Below are 11,681 nucleotides of genomic sequence, written 5' to 3' on the forward strand. Positions count from 1 at the left end.
TTTGATATAGTACGTGTGAATCCATTGTATCTACAAGCGGTCCTTCTTCTTGTTTATATTCCATATATGTTTGATCAAAGCAGCTCTATTCCATATTAAGATATCTGTTATGTTCAAACCCCCTGCAGATTTTGGCCAACACGATTGCTTCCAAGCTACTAGAGTTTTAGCCCTGTTCTTCGTTTCTCCTGTCCATAAGAACCTTTTGCAAATTGTCTCAATTCCTTGAATGATCTTCTTAGGCAGAGGGAAGATTTGGGACCAAAAAGATTGAATAGTAAGCAGTACACTTTTGATCAATTGCAATCTTCCTGCATATGATAGGAATTTGGTTGTCCAGTGCTTGATTCTGCCTAGCATCTTATCCAGCAGAGGTTGACGTTGAGTTATGGATAACCTCTTAGTACTCAGTGGGACTCCTAGATACCTGAAAGGTAGGGAGCCTGTGGAAAAACCTCTTAGTACTCAGGTCTGATTGCAGACCAAGATAAAAGTTCCATATATATTTTGGAGGGGTTACAGAGGATATCCAACAACAAAATGTTAATTAGATTAAATTCCCATCTTTAGTAACCTCACTATATTTCCAAAATCCGCCCCTTATTTTAGTTGACAATGTACATCTGCCATTTTGTGAATAGCATTGTATTCAAAACGAAAATACAACAACAACAACAACCACCCAGTGTAATCCCACAAGTGGAATTTGGGGAGGATAGGATGTACGCAGCCTTACCCCTACCATGGAAGGGTAGAGATACTGTTTCTCATAGACCCTCAGCTAAAGAAGGTGAAAGAACCCTGATAGCAAGTAATAGCAAGATAAATAATTAGAAAACTAAATCGAAGATAGTAACAGAGGATATGAAAGAGGTACTGATAACAAGTAATAGCAAGACAATATATTTAGAAAACTAAATCCAAGGCAACAAATGAGAATATGAACAAATTACTGCTAGAAAACTATGGAATTACCGATGGCAAGTAATAACGGAACAAGACATGTGAATATAGAAAACTAAGGAAAAAAGGGTACCGTACTAGCACTAATACTATCGAACTAGAGAAGACAAAGAGAAACACACGACTAACTACTAACCTTCTATCCGAATCTTCAACCTCCACACCCTTCTATCTAGGGTCATGTCCTCGGTTAGCTCAAGCTGCGCCATGTCCTGCCTGATTCCCTCTCCCCAAGACTTCTTTGGTCTACCTCTACCCTTCATCTTACCTCCCAAGGCCAACCACTCACATCTCCTGACTGGCGCATCTGTTCTTCTCCTCTTAATATGTCTGAACCATCTCAACCTCGCCTCACGCATCTTTGCCTCCACAGGGGTCACTCCTACCTTGTCCCGAATAACTTCATTCCTAATTCTATCCAACTATACCCACACATCCATCTCAACATCCTCATTTCCGTTACTTTCATCTGCTAGACATGGGAGTTTTTGACTGGCCAACACTCTGCCCAATACAACATAGTCGGTCTAACCACTACCTTGTAGAACTTACCCTTAAGTCTCAACGGCACATTCTTATCACACAAGACACCGGAAGCTAGCCTCCACTTCATCCACCCTGCTCTAATACGGTGTGTGACATCCTCATCTATCTCCCCATTCTTATGAATTATAGACCCCAAATACTTGAAACTCTCTCTGCTGAGAATGACTTGTGTATCGAGCCTCACATCTCTGTCCGCCTCCTGGGTAAAACCGTTGAACTTGCACTCCAAGTACTTTGTCTTGGTCCTGCTCAACTTGAAACCCTTAGACTCCAGAGTATGTCTCCAGACCTCCAGCCTCTTGTTAACGCCACCTTGAATCTCATCAATTAGGACTATGTCATCCGCAAACAACAAGCATCAAGGCACCTCCCCTAAAACGAAGTTACAACATGATGAGAATTAAACGTTAAGTGTTTTTGTCTTCAAACTTGAATGTACCTTTCAAACATGAGATTTAGCATTCAAACTACCTGATATGTAGACTTCAAAAATAGATGCATGAATTCATGGAGTAAGTTTCTAATGGAAGTTCCAATTCTCCAACAGCATATACCATTAGCATTGATTTATTTTGATGTTATTCCAGTATTTTCAAAGTTGTCTTTTTCTCCTATTATCTGGACCACTGTTAAACATAAGCAATATTACTACTATTAATAAGGGGGAATGAGAGGAGTTTCCGGTCAATGTGAATTGACATCAAAACCAATTCACTTCAGTCCCTAAAAGGCACTTTTACTGAGGGGCAGTTTTGTCATTTCATATGCACATATGTCCTGTCATTTACTAAAAGGCCACTGCCTTGCTATGTTTGACTTCTACTGATGTTTTTGTTTTTGGTGACTGTGTCTTTTTGTTTCTCTCTGTTTCCTTCTTCCATTTTCTTAGTTTACAGTTAATCGAAGCTTGGAGTTTCATGACCATGCTACAAACAGACTTTGACCTGAGTGATGCAAACAATCTCGAAATTCCAAAGTTCATCAATTTAAGTAAGTAGAACACCATGATATTTATAATTATCGCTAATCAGCCATGGAGTTATTTAAATTCTATATTGATCCAGATTTTGATAAATTCACTCTTCCCAACTTTCCAACTTAAAATTTATTCCATGCTCGAACTTCAAATTTGAACAATTTCACATTTAATAAGCATTCCCAAATATCTTATTTAATATTTCATTTATAATAATTGATTAATTATTTCATAATATTGTATTAGCACCTCTATTTCAACATATTAATCAACTTCTGATGTATTGGAGAAGGGGGAAAAGACCATCTTTTGGTAAGGAAGATGGGGTTGTGGGAGGAGAGAAAAGTATCAGGGGAAAGACATAGTAATGAAAAAGAAAAAAACTTTGGAGTTTTATTTTAAAACTAAATGACATTGATATAGACATTAAGAAATTAAATCTTTTGAGATGGTTTAAGATAATGATGGTGGTGGATGGACGGAGTATCCTACATTCTTTGTTAAACAACAACAACATGACATGTGCTTTTTTCTTCCTTTACGGATTGGATTTTGAAGAAATACACAAGCATTTTTCCTTCTTTTGGCTAACATATGGAGTAACTAACAAGTTTTAAGAGTTAACTTGGTCAGAATCGTCGTGCAGTGGTTTGTATCTGTATTTCTAAGTAATTGTTTGATGCCTACTTTTAAGTGGTAACTGTTGAAGAAGCACGAAAGTTGTGTATGATTTTGTTACTCAATAGACTGTATACTACTTTGTTTACTAAATTGAAGCTAGGCCTACTGTTATGCAAATCGGAAAAACACTGGATAACTGGACTTTTTATACAAAATATTGAACCTAATTCAAGTCATTTTTAAACTTTCCTTAGATAAACAGTCGTACATATAGGTCCAATATATTTAGTTTCAAGTATTAATAATTAGTAGAACGGCTGCATCAGTGAACCATAAATTAGTAATTACAGTATGAAATGGCAAGGACTATGATGAGTATTAAAATCATTTTTTTTTCAAATAGGGCCTTTCACAATACAGAGTTCTTTGACTTCAATTAATTTATTTTTAATATTACGTGATTATTCAATATTAATCAAACTGCCCATATTAAAATATTGTGAGTGATTAGTTATTGAGAGACACCTAGATTAACTCCGTCTAGAATTGAAGCTCTAGCTGATAATATGCACTTAATGAGTAAAAGCTTAGTGTACATTCTGATATTTGGTTGAAAAAATCCCCAATAATTGATATGATTATCTTTGAACTATGTCAAGATCGGCTGAAATACATGTTCTTATCTGAGGTAAAGTGCTTGCAGTTTTTTCTATTTCTCATGATGAGGTAGTTTTGTTCACGTTGGGCCCGGGCTACCCTTACTAGTGAATATAACAGAGCATGATGAGAAATTGAAGACAAAATGTATATTAATATATACTGTAAAGACAGAATACATGTTTGTAAGATTGAAGCCATTCTCAGGCTAAGTATTTCGAATTCTCTAAGCTAAAAATGATACAACACAGCTGGAATCATCGTGTAAAAATCTTCCACGCGGAAATTACCACCTTCTACGCCTCCGACCATACCAGTATGCAAATGCAGCAATTGATGCAGCCAATATGACTCCAGCTGTTGCATGCCAGGCATATAAAGGTTTCTCCACTACAAGAGTGGAAGCCGAACCACTGCTGACAACAACAGCCTCCTCCGATGGCTCTGGTATACGACTCAATGTCAATGCAAATCCTAACCCTTGTTTTTCAAGATCAACCAAGTCTTCAATTGCTGGTTTGAGCCTTGTGATCTTTGCAATAGCCTCGTACTCCTCTTTTGTTCCACCCTCTAGAAAAGACCCAACAACTTGACCCTTGTTCACCCAGTATGCCCCGAAACGATTTCCAGAAAAATCCCCAAAATGGACTACATCACCAGTATTGTCTCCATAGAACTGCCAAGAGAGTGTAAACACTCTGGAGTAAAAGAATGGCAAGTAGTCAAACTCGGTTGTTTTCTCTGGTTCCATGATTGCAGCTACTGCATGCCTTGCCGCCTTCCTTGCAAAATCAACATGCTCAAGTCTCCGTGTTTCACTGAAAATTTTGACAGGAAAAGTAGCAACATCCCCAACAGCATAAACTGAGTTGTTGCTTGATTGCATTCGGCCATTGACTTTTATCCCTCCTTTCTCGAGAGTAAGTTGCCCTTCAAAAAGGCTGGTATTTGGTCGAATTCCGATGCCTACTATGACCATGTCAGCAGGTAGCTTGGTTCCATCTCTCAGATTCACTGCAGTGACCTGCATAACAAGTTCACGCATTTAAGCATCATGCTCAGTATAACTTCAGTGATATATATAATAGGGAAATGCAACAGATGGTCAATGTTGATGAATGTTTGTTCCAGCTTTAACAAAGTGACTAGTCAAACTGAGTTTGGAAATCTTCAGTAGAAGTTTAACCTTTTATTATGTAAAAAGGATCAAACAAAACTTTTTTCAAGAACTCATTAACTGAGTTTGCATTAACAAAGTAACTAGTCAAATTGAGGTTGGAAATCTTCAGAAATAAGTAAACGCGAAAGCAGTTCAAACAAACACTTGCTCGAAAAGCTTTTCAAACAAACACCACCTAAGTGAAGCGAGCAACAGGCTTTACCTTCTGATCAGAGTCGAAATCAAATGATGTCAAGACCGTTCCCTTGACAAACTGAACACCTTTTGACTTGTAAAATTCTTCGTAGTAACTTGCAATCTTAGGAGTAAATAGGCGGGCCACTAGCAATAAAAGAAAAGGAACAAAAATCAAATGTTTTACATAAAAATAGAAAAAACACCAGTTTGTGTGCTGATGAACTTAAGATAGAATAGCAAAATGGTTGCGCCTTTGTGGTTTATTACTATGACTTACTGGGGACTTCCGGATTTAAGAAATATGAGAAAGAAAACATAAGCTCTCAATATCTGATTTCATGTTTTGAGGAAATATGTGGGTGGAAGTCCCACATTTTGTACAGTTTTCACATATTTAAATCATTTGTTGATTACTGGGGTTACTGATTCTTTTATCTAATAATAGCATGGTTTGGAGAGTAAGACGTGACAGATTTAAAATAGTCGTTTCTACTTTCTGGACGAAATGCAACTAATAAAATTATACTAATGTTCCGTATCAAAAATAAACTTATACTAATGCATTATTCTTAGGAGAGGGAAATATTAGTTTTGACTTCTGATATCATTTGCAAACAACCTAAAGAAACTCTGAGTAAGAAACAGAAAAGAAAGTTTTCCACCTTCACAATAGAATACTTACTACAATGTGCTTCTGGAAAGACCATGGTAACATTTATGTTGTTGATCACCAAAGAAGCAGCACATTCCATTCCTATGTAGCCACCACCAATTACAACAGCATTTCCACCACTGCTGGATTGCATCACATTAACCAGCCTGTTTGCATCAGCCAAATCTCGTAAATAACATACACCATCAGCATCTGATCCACTCACTCCAAACTCTTCAAGCTTCAAAGCCTAACAGTACATGCCAACCAAAAGTCAGAGCCTTTATAAATTTCTTCCTTCATTGTCCACTAGGGACTTAGTCTTCGAGGTTGAACTTTGTCCATACCAAAGAAAGCCTTTGGCATGAACCTCCAAAGCTCACTCATTAATCCAATTCTGTTTCAAACTCTCAATGCTGAACTAAAAGAAATCTACCCATCTGAATGTCCATGAAGCCTAACATCTATGCTAAGAAGCTTGACACCCAGTTTCTGCAACAGAGTGGAGGCACAGGGCACATATCAAAATGCTTGTATGAAAATTTCATGCTACTGATTCTTGACATTCTTCTCAAGACGCGAAGAAAAAGAATGTACCTCCAGAGGCTGATGTACCAAATAATATGTTTGCTTGTATATGTTTACTTTTAAAATCACATGCACAAGATAATGCAGAAGCAAGGTATTGCTATAAAGCAGAATTTTCATTATTCTTTTGATATAAGTGCAGCATAATTGTCTGTCACGTTTGGTCAAATTCACTGACCTCTCTACAAATCACTTAAAACAAGCTACTAGTCCTTGTTCACTCCATCAGAAGATCACACTGCTCCAATACCTTAATGCATGATAATATACAACAAAATATGGTGCTACAATAGGCTCCTAGGGCCTAGCTCAAGTGGCCAAGGGTGGTGGATTTGTGTCTTAGGTCACAGGTTCAAGCCCCCACACCATGCAAAAGCAAAGCCTGGTATTTAAGTGGAGAAGGGTAGAGGGGCGAGCCCATTATCCACCGAGTTTCGAAGGCTGCGGTTGGTCCAAAGGATCGGCCCCAGACAGATTTCTCGGACATCAAAAAAAAAAGATGGTACTACAATAGAAAAGACCAAGGATAAATTAGATACCCGAGCACCAGTTGCCACTATGAGAATCTTGTAGGTTATGGTTTCACCAGTTGCAGTCAACAGTGTCTTCCGTCTCACGTCAGCTGATTTTACACGAGTCCCAAGGACCAATTCAATGCCTAAAGGGAATAGCACAATGAATGAGTTATCAATATTCTAAGGAAGACATCATCATTCCTTCGAACTGAAAATATCATTAGAACTAAAAGTAACAGCTTAACATAATTACATATTCTAACACTGACACCAGTTGCCAGCAATTTTTTCTCATTGCCATCCAAAGCTAGAGCATTATGTTTACGGTTGTTGAAGCTCCTTTTTAGTGCCTCAATATCAGTATTGCTGCTGTAAAAGCAGACTAATTTCACCTCTATAAAAGCAAGAATGTCACTCTCAAAATCTTCTGCCCTGATTCTAATCTTTCAACGCATGCGCTAAAGATGAAATATATTGAGATATTGTAACTCTCTTGGTTCCACCATTTATTCCAATTTATCAGGAATTATTTCATGTTCTTCCTATATAACAAGGTTTCCACTACGCCATGCAAAGATGAACTTCTGAATGCAAAGACTAATCATTCATCACATTATCTGTACGAAACGGAAATCTTCTCAATAGGAAGTCCTAAAAACATCCTTAGCTCTGATTCTCTGAAGACGTCCACATGTGATGAGTTAAACTAGTTGGTACAGTCTGCTTAAGCTCTTAGTTTGTGATCCTTATCACATTTTTTAAAGATGAGTTGCATGGGCATGTAGTCAAAGTTATGTGATCGCTTCTGGAGATTTCGAAGCTTAACCAAAAACCAATAACAAAATTATGCTGCTAAATAACTAAAATAGAATAACACGTAGTTTGATTCTATAGCTCTATGCAAGTAATTCAATAGCCCTTTATAAGCTCAAGACAGTCAGTAGCAGAAAAGGGATGTGATCACTTAGGACAATTTTACACATATCTATGACACCATAAATTCAAATTGATGATGTATAGATGCCTACTAAAACATTAATACAAAATGTTAAGGCAGCAAAAGATCTTAAGAAATTACCATGCTCCTTGTACCACTTAGGGGTCAACCTTTCCTCATTCGTACCGACACAACAATGAAAAGCAGGCAGACGTGCCGGATCTACATAGAATAAAATCTCAACAAGTATAAACAAAAGAATATAGGAGAGGAGAGAAAAGAAGAAACTGTAGAAACAACTCATCCAAATAACGGTTAAGTGACTGTAAAGATAGCACCAGTCCGTTTGTTACTAGTGTAATCAGGACACTACAATTAATCTTACATGCTTCCAATATAACAAGATGTCCATGATAACACCCGGGAAGATATGAGTCAAAGAAGCATAAAACTGCTAAATGAAAATTGCACAACAGGAGCTTCAGAATATTGGAAAAGATGGTTACATGCTATTAACTTTATTAAATGTGAACCGTGCTATTTGCCGTAGTAAATGTGCATTTCATATTTCCTTCAGAAATCCTCCCAACTCTTACCATCCTCCCCACCACAAACTCTTGAATATACCAATTTCCTGTGGTAGCATGTCTAGCTTAACAGTAGCTAGAGCCAGGGAGGATTCCCACTATTAATGATTGCAGGATATTGCCAAAATCAAAGACACAACCGCACAAGTAAACTTTTTTTTGAATCTAGAGAAAGCATGATCATCCGCTTGAAGAAATTTAAGATTAAAATCTGAACAGATATGAGGTGACTAAGATATACCTTCTGGTAGTAAATAACCCTTGCTTAATGCAGGTCGTTCATAAGGAGCAACCTGAAAAAAGAAAAGGAACGAAGATGAGGTAGGAAAAATATGGAAGCTCCAACAAGAGAGAGCCATCATGTGTTGCCATCCACATCCAGTGAATGATGTCTCCATAAAGAAGTAACTGATCAATTTTGGTCTTATTTTGTTTAATTAGGGAAGGTAAGAGTTCATGAGAAATGAGGGGCAGATCACTCAAAGCAATGGTCTTCGTTTTGTCTAATGACATTAAATTGGAGAATATGGAACAATAAATAGCTAAGTTCTATGCATATTTTGCTCCAACAGAAAGAATCCTTGAAAAAGGGGAACGAGGAGAGGGAGGAACAGAATAAAGAGATAACCATTCCGGCATAGCTTCAAGTAGGCAGTATGCACTGTGTACTAAAAAAGTCAATAGCAGATCCACACATTGTTAGCATTTCTATCATGTGACATTGTTATTGGAATCAGAACAGCTTTTCACGATTCCCCCTAGTAAATCAAATATCCACCCTATTCCTCCTAAATTTTCTAATAGTTAATGAACAGAGGCTTGGGAAAAATACTTGTTATTCACATCTCCTCATAAACCAACAGTCTTAGAATTAATGAAATTCTAACCAAAGACACTATTTTTAAGTATCCTCAGATATATTCTATGTCATCAGTTATTCTAGACTAAAAAATTAGCTGCTGTAAACATATAATTTCCATCAACATTAAGCTGAAGCTATAAAAACAAAAAAATTCAATTTGATTCAATTTCTCAAATGTGACTCCTGCTGTCAAACAAACTATATCATAAAATCCACAATTCAGCTCAGATATAGAAAAAAAAAAACTCAAATTGGTCAAAATTCAGAAGAAGAAGACAAAAACAAGTTAAAACTTTAAAAATACTGCAAATAAATTGGGACTAAAACTGAGCTCGAATAAGAAAAAGTAACCAATATTAACATTTAACAGTCAAAACAATATAATAATAAAATAGAACTGAAGAAAGTGAAAAAAGTAGAAATTACAGGTTCTTCAGAGATTATGCAGAGTTCACCATGAGAGACACCTCGTTTAACAAATTCATGAGCTGCGTAACCAGCTGCAACTCCACCGCCCAATATTACATACACAAACGCCCTTCCCATTTCCCAATTTTCGTACAAATTCTAAGGACCAAACACAACCCAAAGCCAAAGACCTATTTCTTATTTTCCTTAGCCTTAAAAAAAGAGATTACAGGATAATTCAATTAAAGTGGGGCTGCGGCGCTCTGCCAATTCTATTGCTCCTTTTACCATTTTACCCTTTTTGATAAGTAATTCCTTAAATTCTTCCTTTGTAGTTGTACCCTATGAAAGCCCCTTCATATTTGGATAATTTGCACTTTTATACCCTCACATAATAACAAGGTTTGATTCGGTAGTATGTTTTTATAACTAACCGTTGTTTTCGTTCATTGTTGATCACCTTACTATCTTATTGCTTTTATTCTGTTTTTATATGACTTTTTGGTACTGTCTCTTTTTGTCTATATTTTCATTAGTATGGTGCTTATGCTTTCCTGAGCTGAGGCTCTATTGGAAATAGCATATCTATCCTCACAAGCTAGGGGTAAAGTCTGCGTACACACTACCCACCCCAAACCTTACGGTGTAGGATAATACTGAGTATGTTGTTGTTGTTATTGTTAATTTGATCCTTGTCGTATTAAGTTAAATCACATCAACCTTAAATTAATGGGCTTTTTTACTTTTAGCCCGTGCCATAAATTATTTAAATTTTATAGTCGAAAAAAGTGTATAAAATTTGTATATTTTTGTATATAACATACAATATATATATATATATATACAAAAAAAATTTAACTATTATTTTGAGAGCGGCTACACAATGTCATATTCCCTAAATTTAATTGGTAGGTGTACTTTTAACCTTCTTCTTGTGAATCTTGACAAAATTAGCATACTATTAACTGTTAAATTATTTACTATACGTGTATTATTTTGAGTTTGTATTGTTCCTTTGTATTTGACGGGAATATAGATCTAAGATAATCTAATACAATATGTGAGGTATGAGACTAAAAACACACATTTTAATTCAATCAAGATTAAATATGCTTCGTAAAATATTATAAAGGACCAAAATAAAAAGTTACTAAAAAATTGAGGGATGAAAGTGCAATTACTCCTTTATTATTATTATTATTATTCAGATTTTAAAGTTTTCTTCTTCTGGTTTGATAGGTGATTTTTGTAGGGAAGCTATGTAGAGGGACCCACTGAAGGAGACAATAAGCAGTGATAGTAATACACGTGGAATAAGATATGATCTTTTTGCATAGAGGTGTGTGAAGGACGGTTGATGATTAAGTTGACTGTGAGGTGGCGGTTTTGGAAAGATCACGTTACCCGTTTCCTGTTGAGCGAAAATTTTCGATCCGATCCAGCTGATATTTCCCTACAGGAAATTAAAAAAGGCTTTTAACTTATTTGAGCGGTTGATCAAAAATAATTATAATTGCTAGATAAATATATAAAATATATACATTGAGTATATATTAAAAATATTTTTTTATGTATAACATATATACTAATATATAAAAATTATATATTTTTCAGCTATTATTTTGAAAAGTGACTGCACATGTAAATTTTCTAAAAAATACTAGCTAGGCCCCGGATTTATTGGACCTCAACAACTAGTTATTTCATTTTATGCAATACTCCATCCGATCCACTTAATTAATTTTTTGGCCTATTTTATGGGAAATTTATACAAATGTCCCAAATAAATCTCAACTTACCAACCTCTAGCCATTAGTCATAGACTTATCAAAACTAGCCAATAAAAATTGAAAAACTAAATAATAGAGTTCTTTCTATCAAAGAATCACATGTAAAAATCACCTTCCATATATTTTAAGCGTGATTAGCAACATTAGATACAAGACGGAAATGAAATTTCATGGACGGGGTAGCAAATAAGGTGATGAAATACAAAAATCTATACAATATTC

The 11,681-nt window shown here is 35.9% G+C and overlaps 1 protein-coding gene across 1 annotated transcript; it reads right to left on the minus strand.

Annotated features, from left to right (window-relative positions):
* Positions 1-3,890: 3,890 nt before the first annotated feature.
* Positions 3,891-10,015, minus strand: LOC107818762 (monodehydroascorbate reductase 4, peroxisomal). Its single transcript, XM_016644812.2, has 7 exons — positions 9,688-10,015; positions 8,641-8,692; positions 7,954-8,034; positions 6,900-7,018; positions 5,803-6,022; positions 5,146-5,264; positions 3,891-4,787 (listed from the first exon to the last, which is right to left on the minus strand). The coding sequence occupies exons 1-7, from the start codon at positions 9,805-9,807 to the stop codon at positions 4,050-4,052; spliced, it is 1,449 nt and encodes a 482-aa protein (XP_016500298.1). The 5' UTR covers positions 9,808-10,015; the 3' UTR covers positions 3,891-4,049.
* Between the last annotated feature and the right edge of the window lie 1,666 nt (positions 10,016-11,681).

This window comes from Nicotiana tabacum, chromosome 3 (genome assembly GCF_000715075.1).
Source record: "Nicotiana tabacum cultivar K326 chromosome 3, ASM71507v2, whole genome shotgun sequence".
Classification (NCBI taxonomy): domain Eukaryota; kingdom Viridiplantae; phylum Streptophyta; class Magnoliopsida; order Solanales; family Solanaceae; genus Nicotiana; species Nicotiana tabacum.

What these genes read in the sequence shown, in the direction of transcription:
- LOC107818762 (XM_016644812.2), bottom strand. Translation starts at nt 9,807, where the DNA reads ATGGGAAGGGCGTTTGTGTATGTAATATTGGGCGGTGGAGTTGCAGCT. An exon ending in GCATAATCTCTGAAGAACCT is followed by an intron (nt 8,693 to 9,687) that starts GTAATTTCTACT and finishes TTCTTTTTTCAG; the next exon opens with GTTGCTCCTTATGAACGACC. An exon ending in GGGTTATTTACTACCAGAAG is followed by an intron (nt 8,035 to 8,640) that starts GTATATCTTAGT and finishes TATTCTATGTAG; the next exon opens with ATCCGGCACGTCTGCCTGCT.